This window comes from Euphorbia lathyris, chromosome 4 (assembly GCF_963576675.1).
Source record: "Euphorbia lathyris chromosome 4, ddEupLath1.1, whole genome shotgun sequence".
Taxonomy (NCBI): Eukaryota; Viridiplantae; Streptophyta; class Magnoliopsida; order Malpighiales; family Euphorbiaceae; genus Euphorbia; species Euphorbia lathyris.
The window spans coordinates 39,433,622-39,459,176 of record NC_088913.1 but is presented as its reverse complement, the minus strand read 5'-3'; the positions used below and the strand labels follow the sequence as shown (position 1 = coordinate 39,459,176).

General features: G+C 35.8%; 2 protein-coding genes across 2 annotated transcripts; both read left to right on the top strand.

Annotated features, from left to right (window-relative positions):
• Positions 1-4,264: 4,264 nt before the first annotated feature.
• On the top strand, positions 4,265-4,783 carry LOC136227148 (uncharacterized). The gene has a single exon (XM_066015844.1). The coding sequence runs from the start codon at positions 4,265-4,267 to the stop codon at positions 4,781-4,783; it is 519 nt and encodes a 172-aa protein (XP_065871916.1).
• Positions 4,784-8,699: 3,916 nt separating this feature from the next.
• LOC136225653 (uncharacterized) lies at positions 8,700-9,405 on the top strand. Its single transcript, XM_066013757.1, has one exon. It carries the CDS (start codon positions 8,775-8,777, stop codon positions 9,267-9,269), a length of 495 nt encoding a protein of 164 aa, XP_065869829.1. The 5' UTR covers positions 8,700-8,774; the 3' UTR covers positions 9,270-9,405.
• Positions 9,406-25,555: the final 16,150 nt, after the last annotated feature.

Below are 25,555 nucleotides of genomic sequence, written 5' to 3'. Positions count from 1 at the left end.
ATGGTTAATTCAATGTGATGCTGACCCTTCTCCAATTGGTTTGGGCTCACTAGTGGGTCTCACCAGGTCGACATGTAGCCCACAAGTAAAAAATATTCGGATTAAAGTAGTTGCACCACTTACTATCAACAACACTATCATAATCACAACAATAGCTTTAAGAGGGGATTCTTTTACACTTGAAAGAGAAAGAGGCGGTGGCGTCTTAAAAGCCTCATTTTCAATATCTGTAATACTAAAATTAAAATTTGCTAAAGTATAAAAAATAAATTGAATGGAAAAGCCAACTATACCTAATTTAATAGCTCGAAACTGCAAAGCAATCCAATCTTCGTCGTAATGAAGAGGAGAGTTGTAGTTGGACCTCACTTCCCATTTGTAAAGAAAAATTATGGGCTCCACATATTGAAATATGCTACTGTAATAAATTAGAAACAACAGTAGGATACATAACTTGCAAGTTGCCATGTTTGGTATTCTTTTTCTTTACTCTTAACTTCCAAATTGTTTAGAGTAAAAAACCCAGAGAATAGTTTATATAAGTAAAATACTATTCTAGAAGCAACACCTTATTCGAAACCTCTTTACACTTTCCTAAAAAATAAATTTTTTTGTCATTTACCATTTTTTCCTTCTTTCACATGCAAAATATTGACGGCATGTTCTATGTGGAATATCACTTTGTCTATTTGAAACCTCCTTGCACTTTCCTATAAACAAATATTTTATATAATAACTGCATGTTCTCTGTGGAATATCATTTTGTCTATTTGAAACCTTCCTGCACTTTCCTATAAACAAATATTTTATATAAGTAAAATACTATTCTAGGACAAAATGATATTCCATAAAAAATAGTTTATATAAGTAAAATACTATTTTAGAAGCAACACCCTATTCGAAACCTCTGTAGAATACTATTTCCATCTGCAAATTGGCAAAATCACACACATGATATGTATATGTAATTAACCCATCTTTTATTCCAAATATTGGTTGCGTACTAAGTTTTGGTTTGAGTCTTTTTTTAATAGTTTTTTTACTGCTAGAAGTGTTTGGTTAGGATGGAGAAACAATTATTAACGGTTCTTTTGAAAAGAAAATCATGTAATAGAAAAAAAATTAAAGAAAAAACAATGAATGATGGAGAAACAGTGGTTAAGAATACATAACTTCAAAGTTGCCATTTTTATTTCAAACATTCATACTAAATACATAATAATTCGACAATATTATAAATTAAAGTGAGTTGTGAAGAGTGAGAAAGTGTTGCATTTGTAGATGGTTATTTCAATGTGCTGCTGACCATCTTCTCCAATTGGTTTGGGCTCACTAGTGGGTCTCACCGGGTCGACATGTAGCTCACGGGTCAAAAATATTCGGATAGTAGTTGCATCACTTACTATCAACAACACTATCATAATCACAACAATAGCTTTAAGAGGGGATTCTTTTGCACTTGAAAGAGAAAAAGGAGGTGGCGTCATAAAAGCCTCATTTTCAATGTCTGTAATACTAAAATTAAAATTTGCTAAAGTATAAAAAAAAAAAAAAGAGAATGGAACCAACTATACCTAATTTAATAGCTCGAAACTTCAAGGCAATCTAATATTCGTTGTAATGAAGAGGAGAGTTGTAGTTGGACTTCATTTTCCATTTGTAAAGAAGAATTCTGGGCTCCACAAATTGGAATATGCTACTGTAAGAAATTAGAAACAACAATAGAATATTTAACTTGTAAGTTGCCATGTTTGGTACTCTTTTTCTATACTCTTAACTTCCAATTTGTTTAGAGTAAAAAACCATAAAATATTTTATATAAGTCAAATACTATTCTAGAAGCAACACCTTATTTGAAACCTCTTTGCACTTTCCTAAAAAAAATAGGATTTTTGTCATTTACCATTTTGTCCTTCTTTCACATGCAAAATATTGATTACATGTTCTCTGTGGAATATCACTTTGTCTATTCGAAACCTCCTTCCACTTTCGTATAAACAAATATTGTATATGATAACTGCATTTTCTCGGTGGAATATCACTTTATCTATTTGAAACCTCCTTGCACTTTCCTATAATCAAATATTTTATATAAATAAACTACTATTCTAGGACAAAGTGATATTCCATAAAGAATAGTTTATATAAGTAAAATACTATTCTAGAAGCAACACCCTATTCGAAACCTCTTTACACTTTTTTGTAAAAATAAAATCTTATCATTTACCATTTTGTTCTTCTTTCACCAGCAAAATATTGGCTGCATGTTCTCTGTGGAATATCACTTTGTTCTACCCTTGCACTTTCCTATAAACAAATATTTTATATAATTAAAAATACTACTTTAGGACAAAGTGATATTCTACATATAATAGTTTATATAAGTAAAATATTATTCTAGAATCAACACCCTATTCGAAACCTCTTTGCAGTTTCTTAAAAAAATAAAAATTTTGTCATTTGCCATTTTGTCCTTCTTTCACAAGCAAAATATTGATTGCAGTCCTCCGTATCATGCCCTTCATTCCTGTGGAACTCACAGTATTAACCGTTGTGTCTTCAGCCAGAGGCTTTCATCTTTGGAGGATACTGGATATGTTGTTTTTTTACTCAATCCAGTACATAACTTCTTTTGAGGAGCGTTTAAAGGGTATAATTTCGGTCAACATTCTCTTTTGACCACTTATTTTCTTCCCTGCGCTTGTCACCCGTTGACTCCTACAGTTGATGAACCGAGCTTAATCTGTATTTTAACAACGAATTTAGTTTGTGACTATCCCACTTGACGATGTCACGAGCTCTTCTCATTAAATTAGGAAAGTTTTTTGGTCTTTCAATTGTAAGCTCCTTTGATAAATCTTTGCTTCGGCAATTTCTAACAAACAAACATTTTATCATTTACCATTTCCTTTTTTCACCTTGCACTTTCCTAACAAACAAACATTTTGTCATTTAGTTTTTTTTGTAGTAAAGAAAAGTTGACTTTAAATTTAGAATTCTTTTTTATTAAGGTTGAATATAAGAAAAAAACAGTGAAACAATCTAACCATATTTTGTAGCATGAACTTTATTTTATTTTTATTTGATTTTTGTTGCGTCAAATTTGACGATGTCAAAGTGTGGTTAATAAATTTTAATATATAAAGATTACTTATAAAAAAATTAATTTGAAAAAAAAAATATGATAATTATTCTTATAAAATTAACCCCGATTTTGGTCCAGATTTCAAATTAAACAAATTAAAATAAGCAATTATTCTGATCATAATCGTATATCATTTCGATTCCGGTTTCAATTTCATTCTGAAGTTTGAATCAAATGTGTAGTCAACGAGTCCTTTAAAATAAAGGTCAGTTCTTTTCCATCACCAGGATAGCAAACGGGGCTCAGTTCTTTTGTCCCCATCCTAAATATTTTGAGAAATTTCATTCTCTATCCCCATCCTTTAAAATCTGTATTTGTCTATTTGGGAAGTCTTTCTGCTCTATTTGCATGTATTAATTTAGAGAAAAATCTTTCTCAATTCGGTAGTAGATTTTATTTTTATTTTTTATTTTTTTTATTTTAAACACTGTTGAAAACCAACCTTTAAGCTTTTTTTTTTTGTTTTGTCTTTAGGTGATTTTTAGCCATTTGAGATCCGTCTAGGCCGCCTCGACGCTGCTTAGACCGCTTAGTCTGGCACCGCCTAAGCAATGATGAATAAAAATATTTTTTATTGTGAATTTATTTTTTGTTTTATTATAATTCACTTTTGAGTTGTTTCAATAACATTATTATTGAAACGTTGTTGTTTGTATATTTTTAAAGATATGTGTTACATACGTGTTTTTCTATATTAAATAATTTTATATTATTACTTTTAAATAGTATAATACATGTTTAATTGAATTTATATAACAATTTGTTGATTAACAAGTAAAAAATATAAAAATACAAATCCGATTAATCCTCGAAGACCTTGTCCGTCCGACTAATGCCTAACAACCTTGATTTCAAATATAAATTAAAAATTAAATTTTATATAAATTAAATTCATAAAAGGTAACTACAGAATTTAAACATTTTAACTGAACACAAATAATATGTATATGTGTGGAAGAAAACTATTTAAATTGGTAAAGTTTTTAGTGATATTATGTTTTTTGTTTGAGTTGAATGAATTATTCAACTTAAGAAAAATATGTATAGCATATGAATAGGACTTCTTACAAACAAGTATATATATTAATAACTTTCCATGTTCTACAATCAAAACTGAAAATGGCTTCACAAACCCTCTCCCACTCCCTCTCCGATCCATCAAAAAATACCTCCATGGATCCATTTTACAACATTCTAAAGATCTTCCCATTCTCAGTCATCCGGCCACCTCGATTGCGTCTCAAATTCCCCTCATTGGCTCTTCCGACACCAATGACGGTATTCGGATTTGTAATCCTAACCTACTTCATGGTGGTGTCGGGCATTATGTACGACATAATAGTAGAGCCTCCAGGGATCGGGTCAAGCCAGGATCGGGAGACCGGGTCAATCCGGCCAGTTGTTTTTATGGGTGGAAGAGTGAACGGACAATTTATTATTGAAGGATTATCGTCGGGATTGATGTTCGTAGTCGGCGGGATCGGAATTGTGTTATTGGATCTTGCATTGGATAAGAATCGGGCTAAGAATGTAAAGGTTTATTATGCTTCTGCTGGAATTTCTTCTTTCATTATCACTTATGTTATGAGTATGTTATTTCTTCGTATTAAAGTTCCTACTTATATGAGGTATCTTTAAAAATAATATATAGAAGACTTTTTTTTCATTCCTACTAGTATTATATATATTTTTCATTTTTCTTAAAAAAAAAAATTGATTGGTAAAACTTTCTTATGCAATATTACAAATTTCAAATTTTCTCATTTTGATATATATTGTTTTAAGCAATTAAGAGGTGTATTTTTTATTATTGTCATATCCAGATTTTAAACTTTTTTATATCCCTCGTTTAGCGAACGGTGCTGCTCATTTGGTAGCTAGACAAGCCCGTTCCAATGCTAGCGATTTTGTTTCATCTATCATGTCGAGTTGGCTGTCATATGTTATTAGGAAGCAGGGCCGTCTTAAACATTTTTGGGGCCTGTGCTAAATGAAAAAAATTTGGGTCTTATTCATTAAAAAAATTAATACTTTCATTTAATAATAATGTTTCTACAAAATGAAACACGAAAATAATTTTAACTTGATTTTTAGCATTATAAATATAATTAAATAATTAAATTAGATATTGTATAATAACAATAAAAAAATTTGGGCCCCTTAAGACTCTTAGAGCGTTAATTTTCAGGATAAATTAATATTCACTTATTTTTTCACATAATAATTAATAACAATAATGTATTTAGATTTGTATAATAATAAAAATTAGGCCCCTTAAATTTGGGGCCCTGTGCGGGAGAGCTCCTTGCACACCCTTCTTCTACTCCCGTGTTAGGAAGGATGCAAACTTGTTTGATTAATAAAATTTCGATTTTGAGTCATCAAAAAAAAAAAAAAAAAAAAAAAGGTGTATTACACATGCATCACTATGAACTTGAATTTTTTTAATGTTTATTTAAAAAATGATTGATTTATTCGTTTGTTAATTTATTTTTATTTTTCACTTAACTAAATTTGATATCTTTAATTAGTAGTATTGTTGTTTTCAATTATCTAATCAATCACATTAAGCAATCATTTCCATCTCGATTGATTTTATTATGTTTGAATGATATATAAAAGGAGACTTTAAAATTATAATTTAGATTTTCTTATAAAAATTATAATATCTAGTTTAAACAATAATAATAATAATAATATACTCAACATATTACAATTAGAAAATTACAATTAGAAAATGGAAGACCAAAATGTTATATGGGCTGGGCTTAAATGTTCTTTCTCATATCCATGCCACATTTGTGTTTGAGAAAAAACATAGATAGTTACACAATATTTACGCTTCAATACAACTTATAAAACTAATTTTTATTTATATCAGGCCTCTAAAAACTATACATTTTCTATATTAATCCTAGGCCCCGTTTGTTTGGAGGAAAATATTTGTGTTTTGGAAAATTTTATGCAGGAAAAATATTGTGCAGGAAAATAAAATATTTTTCTGTGTTTGGCAACAACACTGAAAAATATTTTCCGGTGTTTGGTTACAACACTGGAAAATATTTTCCAACCACTAAATATAGATTTTCTGTATTTTTTATTTTCAATTGTATATATAAAATACAAAAAAGAGACTCACATGTATTAAGCACAAATTAAGGACCAAAGGAATAGAATAGCAAAAAAAATAGAATAGAAATGTGGAAAACACGAAAACGTGAAAAAAACATGGAAAACAGAAAAACATGAAAAAACACATAAGAAAACGTGAAAATTTGTTAAAAACACAAAAATTGAAAAAATGCGACAATCACGAAACGTAAAAAATTATATTAAACAATGAAAACATGGAAAAAAAGTGAAAAATGCGAAAATGTGAAAAAATTAATGTTAAAAACACAAAAAACGTTTTTTCACATTTTCATATTTTTGGCATTTTTTGTACGTTTTCTTGTGTTATTAACGTTATTGTGTTTTTTTTGCATTTGTATTCATTTTTTCGTGTTTTCACTTTTAGTTTTTCTCTTTTTCACGTTTTTTTTTGCGTTTTTTATTTTCGCATTTTGTTACTTTTTCGTCTTATTCACGTTTTTTCATGTTTTTCGTATTTTTTACGTTTTTGAGTTTTTTACGTTTTCGTGTTTTTCGTATTTTTTATGTTTTAGCATTTTTCGCGTTTTCGTGTTTTTCATATTTTTTACGTTTTCGTATTTTTTGAGTATTTTTCACGTTTTTGTATATTTCGTGTTTTATCACTTTTTCGCATTTTTCATATTTTGTGATTTTTCAAGTTTTTTTTTTGCGTTTTAGCATTTTTTGCGTTTTCGTGTTTTTCGTGTTTTTTACGTTTTCGTGTTTTTTTATATTTTTCACGTTTTTGTATATTTCGTGTTTTGTCACTTTTTCGCGTTGTTCATGTTTTGTGATTTCAAATGTTTGCTTTTTTTTGCATTTTTGTATTTTTCGTGTTTGTTCACATTTTCATGTTTTTTTACAAGTGAAAATTTTCATATTCTCGTGTTTTGTAACGTTTTCACATTGTTCATGTTTTTTCGTGTTTTATATTTTTTGTATTTTTACATGTTTTGGGGAAAATGTTTTACCCTTTTGAAAATGGTAAAACATTTTCTCTTATTTTTTCCTTCATTTTCCATTGACTTACCACTTATTTTCCTTTGACTTATTTTTCTGCCCAAACAAACGCTGGAAAATTGGAAAAATATTTTCCTGCAGAATATTTTCCCCCAAACAAACGGGGCGTAACTTTTATTTCTTTTTGAAAAAGAAAAATATAAAAAAATGTAAAATAGTACCTCTTCCGTTTCAACATTATTTCTACTTTCTTTTTTAATACATATACAAGCAAATAAATGATATATTCTTATTTTATTTGGGGTAAATAATTTATTAGTTCTTATCTTTTTACGTAACATATTGTTTAGTCCTTCTATTTTGAAACACACATTATAATGTTCTTATCTTTTATTAATATTAACGATTTAGTCTTTTTGTCTATTTTTTTTAAATTTTTAACCGAATATATTTTAGTTTTCAATATTGTCATAGTACGATACAAAATGACTATATTACTCTGTTATTTTATGTCTGTCTGTTTATGCTAAATATAATGGTTAAAAATCTAAAAACAAAATAGACAGAAGGACCTAAAGGGTTAATATTGACAAAAGATCGAGATCTTAAAATGTGTTTTTTAAAATAGGAAGACTAAATAACGTGTTAGGTAAAAAAAATGGGACTAATAAATTATTTTTCTTTTTATTTTTTATGAAGAAAATAAAATTAAAAATTGTAATTAGAATACACAAAATTTTTAATAATATTGATTGAATCATTCTTATATTTGATTTCATTGTGTTAGTTTTACTTTTAAATAAATTTATTTAACATTTTTTAATTTATAAGTATAACATTATTTGAGTTGATGTAATAATAATAATAATAATAATAATAATAATAATAATAATAATAATAATAATAATAATAAAATTTATAATGAAAAAAAATATATATTAACTAAAATTTAAAAAATGGCGTGAAATGCATGGGTCAAAATCTAGAGATTCAATTGAGTGTTATATCTCAATACTTCATTACTTATCCAATTTTATCTTCATTGAAGTTTTTCCAAGATAATTTCTTTTTAATAAAATAAACAGATTAGCAAAAAATGGAAAAAAAAAATATGTGCAAGGCATGTGATAAAAAACTAGAATATACCAGAAATATATACTACATTATAATTGTTCACTTCGTATGTGGCAATTTCAAAAATTAAAAAAAAAGAAAAAAAAGCTAAAACATATAATTATAATTAAAAATATAATTTTTTATCCTTTAATAATATAAAGTGAATATTTTTTAAACAATCATTTACTATATTTAAATATAATCATTTTTTTTTTCTTCAAAAAAAAATATAATCATTTTTTTATTTAAGTCATTTCAATAGTATATATTATATTTTATTATTTATCCAATTTTATATCTTAGTTGAAGTTTTTATGGGATAATTTCTTTTAATAAATAAATATATTAGTCAAAAATATAAAAATTCACTCTGCGAAAGCGAACCACTGCCCAAGCTTCACGATCACAATTCACATCGGAAATGGCTACGCAAACCCACTCAGATCCGCAGATCTCCATGGATCCATTATTCCACACCCTCAAAATTGTTCCTTTCTCAGTCCTCCGCCCTCCTCGCCTCCGTCTCAAGCTTCCTTCCTTCAATCTCCCCTCGCCGATGACTGTGTTTTCCCTTGTCCTCCTCACCTACTTCATGGTCGTCTCCGGCATTGTCTATGACGTCATTGTTGAGCCTCCAGGCATCGGCTCTATGCAGGATCCTGGAACCGGTGCCGTCCGTCCCGTCGTGTTTCTCCCTGGGCGAGTCAATGGACAGTACATCATCGAGGGTTTGTCTTCAGGATTTATGTTCTTGGTTGGTGGAATTGGAATTATTCTTCTGGATCTTGCGCTGGATAAGAATCGTGCTAAGAGTGTAAAGGTTTCTTATGCAGCCGCTGGTATTTCGTCGGTTTTCATCTCCTATGTTATGAGTATGCTCTTTATTCGCATTAAGATCCCTGCCTATCTTAGATGAATCTATTTAATATGACGAAATCTTGTAGTATGACTCGCTGATTTTTAATTTCATGTTATAGATTTTTATTTTACTTGATTTCTCTATGTCACATTTGCATTTGCTTATAGACTATAGAGTAATAGATTTTGCAGCATCTGGAGGACTAATGTTGATTATTAATTGCAATTTTCCATGGCTGAATAGCTAGTTGTTTACAAATCTCATAGTCATATAATATGTAGTTTCGTGCATATGCAGATTATCCAGATTTTGGATGATAGGATTTGTATAGTTCTAACTTCTAACAATAACTTTATTCTATTCTACTGCGGCATTGACTTGTCACACTTCAAAGTTCAAAGATGCAAGTTTGCTCACGAAACAAATAAATGTTCAGTTTGCACACAGTTATAAGTTCTGCAATTGAAGTAGAAGAGAAAGGCCACTAACTTTTTTTCCATAAAGATGTATATATTTTATTTTTCACTTTGCTTGTTTTGCAGCTCCTTATATACTGCAATCTGTGATATTGCCTATGACTTAGGTTGTCTAAGCTAGTCTTTCTCCATTAACCTAGGAGGTGAACAACAATTTAGCTGTTAACCCATATCTTCATCTTGATATAGTCTTTTGCTGCAACTAGTTTTCTGATTGACTTTTCCTATTTGAACTTTTTAGAAGTTGTCTTTGAGCAGAAAGATTTTCCTAGTTTCTCTATGTCTGTCAATTATTGACTGATGTGATTCCATATGTCATAGATAGGAATGAGACCATAATTTTCTGTTTTGAGTTTTAGTGAATGAGATATTGTTGCCTACATAATGTTGAGTTACTCTGCTCTCTGCTATCTAAGTGGCGTCTGTGTAAGTGGTTTCTTCTCCATCATTCTTTCATTGATAGACTTATGAGGACACATTCTGTAAGAGATCCCTTTTTCTTCTTTTTCCCTCTTATAAATCTAACGTAGAGGAAGCTAATTTTTCAAGAATCTAATATTGCTGTAATTGAACAGCAGTTGCATAATTGGGCGGTCCCAAAAACATGTAAATTTTATTTACAAAATTGGTTCTTTTGAATTTGCATTTCATTATTCTATTAAAAAATTGAACAAACTATTACACCGAATCATTCTCATGCAACTGGACAACCATTTGCAACTAAATTCGTACTAAATGGAGCAACTGTTGGATTTTGAAAGAACCAGTTTTTTTAAAGAGAGGTTGATCCATGTGTTCATCATTTAGTGCAAGAATTTAGTTGTAATTGTGGTCTAATTACATGAGAATGATTCAAAGGAATAGTTTGTTTAATAAAATATTTAGCTGGAAATTCAAAATAAGCAATTTTGTACATCTTGCTTTGGGATAGCACAATTATCCATCCGATATTCAATATTAGATTCTTAAAACTCAATTTCTTCTACACTAGATTTAGTACTATGAGAGGGAGAAGAGGATCTTGTACAGAAAATGTTCTCATGAACTTATCCATGGAAGCATTATGGAGAAGAACCACTTATATAGGGACCACCTAGACTAGTATTTTCTTTCGGTTGATCAACAATGTAAAGGCCTTCAACTATCAAGCATTATTAGGGTATGATGTCAATTATTAGATGAAGTGAGAGAATATGTATATATCTTATATTATACAAATTTAAAGTACATGAACTAAAATGTGTTTAAAAGTAAAAGAACTTAAAAGACAAGGGAGATAAAATATGAAAGACACTTGTATTGATTTTTGAGAGAGAGCAAAGGATATAGGGGAAATACCTTTGTACAAGTTGCACACCATATTTATGGACCATTCTGGTTTTGATGACTTAAACCTAAACAATGAGAAGTTCACAATAAGCTATGTGATGATGACTTATTACATAAAAGTGACACTTAACAAACTATTTGATTACATATTACTTAAAAGTGACACCTAGTATATTTGTTACATAGAACTGCGGGATCTACTCATTCCAAGCTAAACTTTTTCTTGTTAAGCTGCCTTTTATCTTTAAATTTTATTTGTTTGTTTCTTCACAATGCATGTCTTTTGTATCAATCGCTAGTTCATTGATGATATTATTTAGTAAGCAGAGAAGTAGCATTAAATGTTGTATTAGAGAACATTTGGTTGCTCCATTTAATATTACAAGGATTGTGTCATGTGGATTCAATTGTGTAATTGATATGAAAATATGTTGTTTGAGTTTTTGAGTTAGAACTTTGCAAGAGTAACATTGAATAATCAGTAAACGCATCTTATATCTTGACATACAAGATGAGCATGAAGAAGTGGAGATGAATAGGGCATTGCATATGATGAAATTGAATTTGACAATGACGTGAGATTTTTTAATGTTAAGGGTGATCTGTATTTACTTGATGGTTGATTTGGAGTTTGGGTTTGTGCTCTTCTGATTATTCCATGTTCAAATGATAATCTTGCTAATGGAAGAACCAAAACTCAATATCCAAATCAACCATCAAGTAAATATAGACCATCCTTAACATTAAAGAATCTAACGTCATTGTCACATTCAGTTTCATCATGTGCAATGTCCTATTCATTCATGCTCATCTTTTCTGTCGAGATATAAGATACTTTTCCTGATTACTCAATGCTAGTTTCTATTCTACATGACACAGCCCTTGTAATATTAAATGGAGCAACGTGAGGGCTGTTGTTTTGACATAAAAAGTGCAGTCTTGATCTAATTTTAGATGCTACCTTAAAATGACGTTGGGTGGCTAGAAAATCTGATTAAGGTTGGAATGCATGTGGCATTGTCCTACTGATGTTTAAGTTTTGGGAGTTAGAGAAATTTGGTTGCAAAAACTTTCTTAGAACATTGAGTGGGCATACATTTAGAGGACTTCCTTAGCTCTGTTTTATATGATCAGCTATCTTCATTTGTAGGCATCCAAGATAAAGTTCAGTTGTTTAGTAGGTGAGAGGTACAATATCCTTTTCGAAAGCATTTGCAAAATTTCAAGTAATAAGATTTTTGTGCATATATTACCATTTCATCATCAAGGAAAATATCAATTATCATGCACTCAGATTGTTCTTCCTTTCCCTGGGTATTACTGATCTGAGGCTGCATAATGTTCAAATTTTGAAAGATGATTGAATAAACCCATGGTGATGTAACACTATGATAAGTGATAATATAAGAGTATTTTTTTTTAATGCAAATTGGAACTTAGATTAACGAGGCATTAATATCCTCAATAAGTACATGAATGAGCCAATCTGGCGTGTCAAAGAATGTGAAACAACTAGCATAGGAAAGAGTATGCCTAGCTATTTGATGAGCCGCTTTATTCGCTAGTCTAGGAAGAAAAGACACTGAATATATCTTACTTTGTATTAACTCCTTACAATACACAATTACATCCCTAAATACAGATATATCTTCCTGTCTGGAATTAATCCCATCTACTATTGACTTGGCATCTGTCTCAAACTTTACTATTTCTAACTCCTGATCGATAGCCCACAATAAGCTCAATCTCAGTGCCACAGCCTCCACCATCCTTGCTTCATGAATCCCTTCAATTAACTCGCTCACTCTCACGATGAATACTCCTGCTTCATTCCTCACTATTGCTCCCCAACCACTACAATCGGCTGCTTGGAATATCGTCCCATCGATGTTACACTTAAGTTAACCTCCATTCAGTCTCTGCCACGATTTTTGGCGTATTCGTTGTTGTACATCTCCCTGCGGTCTGCTGGTATGAGCCTGCTGAACTACGGAATGTAGCTGCTGTCGATTTTCTCCTTATTGCTGCTGAACGTGTTCTCTCTGTTGTTGACGCGCAACATGTTGCTGCTGTCGCCTACCTTTTCGCTGCCGCTGGTTGAATTCAGGTCGTGGCTGTTGATCTTCGCCTTGCTGCTGCTGCAGTTGCTCTTCACGCAACTGTGGTTCTTCCCAATTTCGGGCAGCAGTCCATGTATCCTGTTGTACACATCGGATGCTGCTACCACCACTCAAGTGCTCGACATTTATTCCCCTGTTGCACTCAGCCACGCTCAGATGTTGTCCGTCAATTCCGTTGTCACTGCCTACTCGCGCTTGCTGCCATTCCATCACCAATTAGCAAGCCAATCCACCCCATCAGTTGCGCTTCTTGTTCTGTCTTGCCACAACACAACGTTTCTATGGTTCCAGATTGCATGCATCACACAAACAACCTTAATCAAGAAAGCCACACCTACCAATCTACACACATCAGTAACCTAATCAACTACATCATCGAACTCTTCTTCCGATGGGTTAAACACAGCCTCTTACTAACAACTAATTGCACACGGACATGCACAAAATAAATGTCAGCTATATTCCACATCTGTCTCACAAACCATACAGTTATTCGGCAAATTTATATGTCGAGACCGTAGTAACGATCTCAAAAGTAGACACCTAGAGCATAATTTCCATGTAAACAACTTAACTCTAGGAGGAATTTGAAGGTCCCCAATTTTACTCCAAGCCAACACCGGCAAACTTCCCTGTTTTTGTTTCTCCAGCGCTCTATACCCCAACTTAGCTTAGTAAAACCCATTCTTAGTAAATTGCCAAATTAACCTATCCAGAATGTTGCGTGTTGGCACAATAATCCTGCAAATATCCTCTACCTCCTCTCTTGAGAATAAATTCTCCAACTTACCTTTATCCCACATTTTCGACCCTACCACAAATAATTCTACCACCCTCATCTCTCCTACCCCACTTTGTTGAAACACTTTTCCACATAATTTTGATTTGACAAAATTGTTTAAGTATAATTGAAAAACATATTCTAAACACACTAAGTTTAAATGCTTTGATTTATTCTACTAATGTGTTTTGTTCAATGTTGAGTTAAATTGATTATAAGACATAAGGATTAAAAGGCTCAAGCCCAATACGAAAGTCAAAGCCCAAGTCAAACAACTCAAGACAACTCGGCCCGCATTTATCAAAACGATGTCGCTGTGTGCAAAACGCAACTCAGCATGAGAAGGATCTAGAAGACCTTCAGGGAACAACTTCGGAACGAAGCTGCTGAGTTGATTCGACAAAGCGTACAAGACAGCAGCTGGCTAAGGTAAACTTCCAGACAAAGTATTTCCACTTTGGGTAAAGTTCAGACGACACAGTATGTTGTCTAGTTGACTTTACCATAAAAGGAGAGACATTCTGCCGAGCTGACCAAAAGCTGACTGGGGACAGAAGATAAACAAATCTGATTGGCCGAGAGCTCTGAGCAAGTCAGGATGACAACGACAGGAAGCCGTTTCCCTCCAACGGTTATTTCGAAATTCGAAATGACCGATGCCTCAAGACGTCTCTATAAATAGTGTCATCAGAAGCTTCATTCAACACAGAACTTGATCAAGCCATTACGCTGACCAAATTTCTACGCAAGTTCTGCAAGCAAGAAGCAAAACAATCTTACACTACATTTTATATATTTGTGTAAAAGTCTAGAGTGATTATTTAATCATCTAAGGTGTCTTAGCATTCATTGTTTAGGACAAACACTTATCATTTCTAGAGATTAGAAAGGAGAGGCTGAGTACTCGGTTATAGTACTCATCGAGAGATTAGGATTGAGTAGAGGTATAGAGGAAGGTACTCTTGTTATACTCAGTTGCTAAGATTGTAAAAGGTTTGAGGCTCTACCTTTAAAGAGCTCAGTAGAGGATTCGAAATCTCGGAACGTGTTCCGAGGACAGGACGTAGGCTTACAAGAAGCCGAACCTGGATAAATCTGCTGAGTAACGTATTTCTTACCTTAAACTCCTTATATATATTGCTTGCTTAAATAACCAAAAACTGACCAAGTAAAGAGGTCAAGCTGAGTTGTGCGCATCGAACATCTGAGCTCAGGAATAGACTTTAAGTGCTATCTCCTGACTCAAGTCAAGAAACTGACCTAGTCACCAGTTGACTAAGCCAGTATCTTACTGATCACTCAGCGCCGCTGTTAAAACCTTTTCTCTTAAGAAAAGAAGTTTGCCCAAAATTAATTAAAAAGTTTAAATAGTTCCTAACCCCCCCTTGGAACTATACTTGCAACGTTATAAGGGACCAACAAGTGGTATCAGAGCTTAAAAGCTCACTGTAAAAGGTCTAACAACCTTGAGCTGATCCCTACTATGGGCGAAAACAGTACTCGGTTTCTCCCAGGAAACCAAACAACTCAGATACTGCCTGAGGGGCTGTCCATCACTCGGCCTCCCCTATTCTTTGGGTCTAACTATACCTTCTGGAAGAATATGATGAAAAATTTCATTCAGGCTACAAATATGAGTGCCTGGCTATCTATAGTTCAAGGCTCATTTGTACCTGTCGAAGTTGTGGCTGGCCAAACAGTTGTAAAAGCTGAGGCCAAATGGACAGAGGATGATCTTAAGAAGCTTCAAAATCACGCTTCGGCTATCAATATGCTTCACTGTGCGCTCGATGCTGCAGAATATAATAAAATCTCAGGTTGTGAGTCGGCGCAAGAGATCTGGAAAAAGCTGGAAGTCACCTACGAGGGAACCAATAAAGTAAAGGAGTCCAAGGTGAATCAGCAGATGAGACTGTACGAGCTGTTCGAGATGAACAATGATGAGGGCATTTCAGACATGAATGCAAGGTTTACCAACATCATTAATGAGCTCAAGAGACTTGGGAATTCACTGAGGAAGAACAAGTCAAAAAAGATACTCAGGAGTCTTCCTAAAGACTGGCAAGCAAAGAAGACCGCTGTTGAGGAAGCTCAGGATTTAACCACCTACAAATATGACGAACTCATCGGCTCGTTGCTGACCCATGAGATATCTATGAAAAACTTCGAGGTGAAGGAAAAATCTGAAGACAAGAAGCAGAAGTCTCTTGTCATGAAAGCTGACTCCACTGACAGGAGCTCAACTGATGACGAGGAGATGGCTATGTTCACAAGGAAGATGAAAAGGCTATTCAGGAAGAATGACAAATATTCTAAGAAGCCTTACAGAAAGTTTGATAAGTATAAATCTGACTCAAGCGACAGCAAATACAAAAAGGACAGCTCAAAGCCCATTACATGCTTTGAGTGCCATCAAACTGGCCATATTAAGTCAAGCTGCCCCACACTGAGGAAAGACAAGAAGAGCGGCAAGAAGGCAATGGTGGCTACATGGAGCGACAGTGATGAGTCCTCATCTACAGAAGCTGAGGCCACCGAGTCAGCGAAGATATGCTTCATGGCTGACGAACTTGCTGAGTCGTGCGTCTCTGAGCATGCTGACCCATCCGTCGCATCATATGACGATGAGCAATCAAATGAGGTAATTACTCTTCCCCAGCTCAGAAACGATATGGTTAATGCCCTGAGTGATCTCTACACACTTGTCAAGAAGTGTAATAAGAAAGTTAGAGCACTCAGCAGGCGCTGTGACGAAGTGGAAGAGGTCAAGCTGAGTGACCTCAGATTCCTTCTTCAGGACAATTCAACTTTGCATGATAACATGAAGATCATACACGAGTCTGTCTCTGAAGTCCAATCAGTTTCAAAGAAACTGAGAAAGGACGTCACAACTATCCAGAACCAATTAAAGGTTCCAAATAAAAGAAACATTCCTCTGAGAACTCAGTACCAAGGTACTCAGCAGAGATGGAATCCCCTGATGACGAGGAATCAACTCAGGAAGTACCTCAGCAATGTAGCCTTCGTCTCAGTTCAAGAACCGAAGAATTTCGCTGAAGCTGAGTACGATGAATTCTGGATGATCGCAATGCAAGAGGAGCTCGATCAATTCAGAAGAAACGATGTATGGGAGCTAGTGCCTCATCCAAAGAGTCAGAAGACCATTGGAACAAGATGGGTCTTCAGAAACAAGATGGATGAACAAGGGAACGTGGTCAGAAACAAAGCAAGACTTGTAGCTCAGGGCTACAGTCAGCAAGAAGGTATTGACTACGGTGAGACCTTTGCCCCAGTGGCAAGGCTAGAGGCAATTAGAATTCTATGTGCATATGCATCTTACATGAACTTTAAATTATTCCAAATGGATGTCAAAAGTGCATTTCTTGATGGAGTTATAAACGATGAGGTTTATGTTAATCAACCTCCAGGTTTTGAGGACCCTAAATTCCCAAACCACGTTTATAAACTCAAAAAGGCTCTGTACGGCCTCAAGCAAGCACCACGTGCTTGGTATGAGAGGCTGACCAGTTTCCTGCTGACTAGAAATTACGTCAGGGCAAAGCTGATACAACCTTATTCATTAAGAGAAAGGGTAAAGATACCCTGCTGGCCCAAATTTATGTTGATGATATAATATTTGGTGCAACTAACGAATCAATGTGCAAGGAGTTTAGCAAACAAATGCAGACTGAGTTTGAAATGTCCATGATGGGAGAACTCAACTTCTTCCTCGGTCTTCAAATTAAACAAGGAAAGAATGGCATCTTCATCAGTCAAGCCAAATATGCCAAGGAGATATTAAAGAAATATGATTTGGAAAATTGCAAGCCAATATCCACTGCTATGGGCACTGACACTGTCCTATGCGCTGACGAGAATGGTAAGTCGGTAGACAGCAAATTATATTGAGGTATGATAGGCTCTCTACTTTACTTAACAGCAAGCAGACCGGATATTCAGTTTTCAGTATGCTACTGTGCTAGATATCAATCTAACCCTAAGGAATCTCATTACATTGCTGTAAAAAGAATCCTTAGATATTTGCAAAGCTCAGTAAATGCAGGTTTATGGTATCCCAATACTCATGATTTCACACTCATCGGATACACTGACGCTGACTATGGACGGGATAAGCTGATGTCACTTCTTAGGAAGCTGTCTTGTATCCTGGTTCAGCAAAAAGCAGACGTCAGTAGCCTTGTCTACCACTGAAGCTGAGTACATTGCTGCTGGTCATTGTGTTGCTCAAGTCCTATGGATTAAGCAACAGCTTGAAGACTATGGTGTTCAAACAAAGACAATTGAAGTCAAATGTGACAACAAAAGTGCAATTGATCTTTCAAAGAACCCAATTCAACACAGCAGAATGAAGCATGTCAGCATCAGACATCACTTCATTAGAGATCATGTACTCAAGGGTGAGATCAAGCTGACCTTTGTCCCAACGGACGAGCAGCTTGCGGATATCTTCATGAAGCCACTGGCCCGTGAGCAGTTCAGCATACTGAGAGAAGCTATTGGTATGTTTAATCCTCTTCAGTAAATTCCTGAACTAAATGAATATGCATGCTGAGTGAACTACTATGCTGAATGATTGTTTTTGCTGAGTACTCATTGAAATTAATTGAACAGCAAATACTGAGTAAATCTGCACACTGAGTAAGTTAGTTTAAACTTAGAAATAATCCCTTATGCAATACTGACTACTCAGAATATGAAACGCTTAGTATTCTAAACGCTGAGTGTTAGATCCGTTAGAATAAATGCAAAAGCACGCGTATAGCCACCTAGGATGACGTACGCGCCGAATGTGTCATAAATGCCAGGATCATTATCGGTTCACAATCCCGAGGCAAAACTGACACATGGATTCGTTAAGATCCACACTTCACCGCTATAAATAATGGGTAAATCCCCATTGTTATCTTCTTTACGTCTACCGAATTTTAAGGCAAAGAGCTTTCTCTCTAAAAAAAAATTTCTCAAAGCTTCCCAAACGCATCCTTCAACTATGACTAAAATTTCCTTCAACATTTCCGGTGCCGGCCACCCTAAGCCCAGCTCCGATGAAACTTCCAGGCAAACCTCTGTGCCAGAATCTACCAAGGTCACCTCACCGAGCAAAGGAAAAACTGACCAAACCTCCTCTGGTAAGGGAAAGCCTGAAAAAGTCAGGACCTATTCAAAGGTCTTCGAAAACGTCCGAGAATGGAAGGTTGAGCCCTCAAGATGGGTATCTGAAGCCTTCGTACAATCCGAACAACCCTTCTGTGAGTGGATTTCACAGAATGGATGGACTGAGCTGTTTTCGATTAGGGATCCTACCTATCCTGACCTTGTAAAGGAGTTTTACCACAACCTTCGCGTTGCCGATGATAACCAGGACTACTTGGTAACTGTGGTGAAAGAGAAAACCATCTTCATCAACCCTCTCTACCTAGGGAATCTGCTCAAGTTAAAAACTGAGGGAACAAGGCTAAGGAGATCTGGAGATCAGGATGGTACTGGGTACGAGGTCAACTTCTGTAAACCTGCAGGCCACTCAGGAGAAGTATCCAGTTCCTCCATGGGTCAGCACCAGAAGATGGCTCATTACCTGCTGAGTTATTTTATCTATCCCAAGATTAACTGCACCACCTCAGCAACAAACTTCGAGCAATGCTTCATCTGGCATATGCTGACGTACAAACCGATCAACATGCCAGTATTCCTCATTGCTGGCTTCCTACGGAGTACCGGAACTCTAAGGCTAGGATCGCTCATCACTAGGATCCTCATTGATCATCAGATAGACCTGACTGATGAAGAAACAGCTAAAGGATCTGAGATCACAGCAACTTCACTGAGAGCGTTGAAGTTCGGTCAGCCTCTAAAGAAAGGAAAAGCTGCTGCTGCTGCTGGACAAGCTGAGGAAACAGTTGTTCCGCAGAAAGGGAAAAGAACTAAGGCCCCAGCTTCCCGAAAAAGAAAAGCTGTTGAGACTACCTCACATGATGCTGAGTCTCCAGCTAAGAGGCAGAAGTCAGCTGGTACTAAGGGTCAGGAGAGACCTAAGTCAGCTGAGAAACGGAGCAGGCAAGAGGAGAGCCTGAAACTGAGGACACTAATGAGCAACCTCAGAAGAAGCAGAAGCCTTCTACACTGACTCCCCTCGATGCTATCCCTACTGACATTGTTGTGCCTGGTGACTCTCACTACACACAGTGTTTAGGAACTGTGTCTGAGGAACAAGAAGAAGAGGTGCATCTGGACGACCAGTTCATTGCACAAGTTAAGGAAGAATTGGATGGGGATTCTGATGACGATGATGAAAATAACGATGATGCTGACTCCGAGGAGACAGCTAGTGAAATCGAAGCTGAGCAAGCCATTACTGGGTTGGCTGCTGGAGAAGAGCAAGAACTTGACCAACACAATGTTGATCAAGTCCAAGAGCAAGCTGACCTCCCTCATCATGATCAGGAAGAAACTTCTCCTTCTCACTCCGGCAATTCTATTCAAGCTGACAAACCTCCTCCTCCTCGAAGAAGAAAACTCATCAAGGCAAGTCAGAAAGAAGTCAGTGAGACTCCTGTTGAACTATCAACTCTTCCTAACTTTGCCATTCAACAACCAACCAAAGACCATTCTGCCCTAAAACTCAGATTTGTTGGTAGAAAACCTGCGGCATCCATCGAAAAACAAGCCTCTGTTTCTTCCCAACAGGAACATGCCGACCAAAATGCTTCTGCCACCTCAACAAGTCAGGTTGAGACGAGTGTTGTCAATGTTGTCCATCCAAGCATTGTGCTGACTCCAAACACATCTGCCCCCGTCAGCACAGACAGTATTCGAGTTTCTACTTCTCCAATTAACATCTCTGCCGATCAATCAACCCTGCCAGAACCTCAAGTGCAGATTGGAACAACACTTCCAGTCACTGACCATGTCATTCCTTTGAATCCTCCTCCCACCGGTCATACTGATGCATCTGGACAATTGAATGAAGGTTCTTTAAGCTACATGAATGTCACTGAGTCTGGAAAACGCATCATCGACTCAGTACAAACCTTGATCAAAGACCTTCAACAATCGTCTACTCCTACTGTTGGGTCTTCTAATGTGGAGACTACTCAGCTTTCCCAAGTAACTCAGCTTCTGAACGAAGTTAAGGGATTTAAGGACTTGCTTAGTATCATCATCTCCTATCAAACACAGCAAGCTAAGCAGGATTCCATCGCCAAGCTGGCCGAGATCCAGCTGACAACTGTGCAACACTTAAACGCTCTACAACAGCAAGTACAGAACTTGTCAGCTGTGAACCCTGGATATGCAACTTCTGATGAAGTAAAGATGCTCTTTGCTCAGCTTCACACCGAGCAACTCAAGACCAATGAGCAAATGGTTTCTTACTCTCAGTGCTCAGTGGAGCAAATTGGTGAAGCTGTTCGATTGCTGAATCTGAACAAGCAGGAGATGGACACTGACGCAATGAAACAAAACGAGATGCTGTCTATCACAAGACAAACCTTCAATCACATTCGTCACAGCATTGTTCAGCGTCAGTACTTTGACACCTACTTACTCAAAACCTTTCATCAAGTCATTGCTGGACTGACTGACGCGCTTATATGGATTGGTAAGTCTGAAGCTTTCATCGTCAGTATGATCAGCGCTGCTGTACTCAATATACCTGATGAAGTCTCAAATCAGGGAGTTGCCATTTTTGATGGTGTCAATGAAAGTGCTGACCGACTTATAGGCTGTCTTAACCGACAGCTTTAGGATTCCTCCTCCCGATGCTGACAAAACGGGGGAGAAAGAACAAGGGAGAACACAACCAAGAACACAGCATGGATCTAGTCAATCCCAACAAAAGAAAAAGAAATAGATATAGGCTAGCTCAGTATAGACTAAGTATGATGTAATCTATATGCCTTGTCTTTAAGTTTTGTTTGTAAACACTGACTACCGATATCAATATATCATACTTGCATCTTTCATTCTATTCCTGAGTTATGATATATGTTGCTGTGTACTGAGTTATTATCTTCAAATTGAATCAGCTATGTCTAACACTTGTAAAACTTATTGATTGAACCCAATACTGATAACATGTTTGACATTGACTTATATGTTTATAAAACACTGCCTTATAAAACTCATTGAACAACAAATTACTCAGCGCCCTCTGAATGATAAAACCTTCCGCGTAAACACAGAGTAAAATAGAATATGTTCCATGAACTGACCTATATCTGAAAAACTGACCTTAGACTTACTCGATTAAACTTTTAAATGTTTAGAGTAAAACTAAGTCAGTAGCTCAACCCTTACGGGGGAGTTTGCTAAGTTATATTAGGTCAACTATCATGGGGGAGCTCAACAGTGAGTTCCTCGCTGAATAGTTTTGCCAACATCAAAATAGGGGAGTTTGTTGAAACACCTTTCCACATAATTTTGATTTGACAAAATTGTTTAAGTATAATTGAAAAACATATTCTAAACACACTAAGTTTAAATGCTTTGATTTATTCTACTAATGTGTTTTGTTCAATGTTGAGTTAAATTGATTATAAGACATAAGGATTAAAAGGCTCAAGCCCAATACGAAAGTCAAAGCCCAAGTCAAACAACTCAAGACAACTCGGCCCGCGTTTATCAAAACGATGTCGCTGTGTGCAAAACGCAACTCAGCATGAGAAGGATCTAGAAGACCTTCAGGGCACAACTTCGGAACGAAGCTGCTGAGTTGATTCGACAAAGCGTACAAGACAGCAGCTGGCTAAGGTAAACTTCCAGACAAAGTATTTCCACTTTGGGTAAAGTTCAGACGACACAGTATGCTGTCTAGTTGACTTTACCATAAAAGGAGAGACATTCTGCCGAGCTGACCAAAAGCTGACAGAGGACAGAAGATACACAAATCTGATTGGCCGAGAGCTCTGAGCAAGTCAGGATGACAACGACAGGAAGCCGTTTCCCTCCAACGGTTATTTCGAAATTCGAAATGACCGATGCCTCAAGACGTCTCTATAAATAGTGCCATCAGAAGCTTCATTCAACACAGAACTTGATCAAGCCATTACGCTGACCAAATTTCTACGTAAGTTCTGCAAGCAAGAAGCAAAGCAATCTTACACTACATTTCATATATTTGTGTAAAAGTCTAGAGTGATTATTTAATCATCTAAGGTGTCTTAGCATTCATTGTTTAAGACAAACACTTATCATTTCTAGAGATTAGAAAGGAGAGGCTGAGTACTCGGTTATAGTACTCAGCGAGAGATTAGGATTGAGTAGAGGTATAGAGGAAGGTACTCTTGTTATACTCAGTTGCTAAGATTGTAAAAGGTTTGAGGCTCTACCTTTAAAGAGCTCAGTAGAGGATTCGAAATCTCGGAACATGTTCCGGGGACAGGACGTAGGCTTAGAAGAAGCCGAACCTGGATAAATCTGCTGAGTAACGTATTTCTTACCTTAAACTCCTTATATATATTGCTTGCTTAAATAACCAAAAACTGACCAAGTAAAGAGGTCAAGCTGAGTTGTGCGCATCGAACATCTGAGCTCAGGAATAGACTTTAAGTGATATCTCCTGACTCAAGTCAAGAAACTGACCTAGTCACCAGTTGACTAAGCCAGTATCTTACTGATCACTCAGCGTCGCTGTTAAAACCTTTTCTCTTAAGAAAAGAAGTTTGCCCAAAATTAATTAAAAAGTTTAAATAGTTCCTAACCCCCCCCCCCCCCCTTGGAACTATACTTGCAACGTTATAAGGGACCAACACACTTGGCTCCCTTGAACCGACCATAAATTGTCTCCCTCTCTGCCCATGGATCTTTCCAAATTCGAATTGACTTCCCATTCCCATCCTTCCATTTTAAGCGCAACTTCAAAACATCTATCGAATTCAATATACCTCTGCAAATGAAACTGGGATTATTGCCAAACTTTGAAGAAAGAAAATTATCAGTACGGAAATATTTGGCTTTGAACAATCTATTGACTGAAGTGTGTGGATTCGATATAAATTTTCATCCCTGCTTCTCTAATAATGACAAATTAAACAGTCGCATGTCCCTATAATCTAACCCTCCTTGCTTCTTTGAATTTAATAACCTCTCCCACCCAAAGTAATGTAAATTTCTCCTACCATCCTCCTTACCCCCACCAAAACGGGTTCATCAACTTTTGTAATTCTTCACAAATAAACTTAGGTAACAAAAAAATACTCATACAAAACGTAGGCAAAACATGTGCTACTATTTTTTGTAAAATATATTTTCCCACACTCGATAGAAACTTAACACCCCACCCAGTAAACCTTTTCCTAAGTCTATCCATTAAAAAAGAAAATGCACTTCGTTTCGATCTGCCTATCAACGAAGGTAACCCTAAATACCTACCCGTGTTCAAAGGAGACCAAACACCTAATAGATTACTCACCCCATCCCTGACATCTTGTTTCACATTAGTGCTAAAGAAAATACTTGATTTGTTGACATTGATTGCTTGTCCTGACATTTGTTCATATTTTGCCAAAATCTCCAGTACCACACCTGCTTCCTCAATCGATGCACCAAAAAATAGGAAGTTGTCGTCTACAAAAAAAAACAGATGAGAGACAATCGGAGCTCCTTTACACACCTGACAACCCTGTAATAGTCCCTCCTTTTCCACTTTATAAATAAGTTGCGACAACACTTTGGCACACAGAATAAATAAGTAAGGTGACAACGGATCCTCTTGCCTAAGACCCCTTCCCGGTATTATTGGTCCCACCGATTCCTTATTCGCGAGATTGAATATGACACGGTCTTTACACATAACATAATCCATTGTATCCACTTGTTTCCAAACCCTAAACCCATCATAACCGCTTCCATGAATCTCCAGTTCATCCTATCACAGGCCTTGCTGATATCTATTTTAAAGGCAACTTCCCCAATCTCCCCTCCATTCTTCCTCTTCATAAAATGGATAGTTTCAAATGCTACCTGCACACTATCAATAATAGACCGCCCAGGGACAAATAATGGCTAACTTTCACTGATCAATTTAGGAAGAATTACCCTTCAATCGGTTAGATAAAACGTTTGAGACCACATTGTAGAGCAAATTGCATAACGAAATCGGTCTGAAATCTGTCATTTTCTTCGATGTCTCATTTTTTGGTATGAGCACAATGATTGTATCGCTCAAATTTGTCGGAAACTCTCCTCTCTCCAACCAAGCCTTGCATGCTTCGAACATTTCCTTTCCAATAAGTGGCCAGAAATGATGATCAAACCCCCGGATTAAGTCCGTCCGGACCCGATGATTTCTCAGGGTGCAAATGGGGCCACCAATAATGCATTATCCAACTCAGAAACACAGGAAGAAAGGACATTTACCATATCCGGATTACTGCCGGTTGTCTGTTCATATACCATTGAAAATATTCCCTCACATGCCTCCCTAGCTCCCCTTGCTCGCCAATTCCTGTTACTCGTGTCATTCTCCAGTACCGTGATCAGATTCTGTTTGTGTCGGGCCTGTACACAAGAATGAAAAAAAATTGTATTCAAATCCACCTCTTTTAACCAGAATTGCTTCACCCGTTGTTTCCAATAATTGTCCTCCTGCTCAAGAACCCTGTTAAGTTGTTGCTGGTC

Excerpts from the sequence above, each read along its gene's own strand:
- LOC136227148 (XM_066015844.1), top strand. The coding sequence starts at position 4,265 with ATGGCTTCACAAACCCTCTCCCACTCCCTCTCCGATCCATCAAAAAAT.
- LOC136225653 (XM_066013757.1), top strand. The coding sequence starts at position 8,775 with ATGGCTACGCAAACCCACTCAGATCCGCAGATCTCCATGGATCCATTA.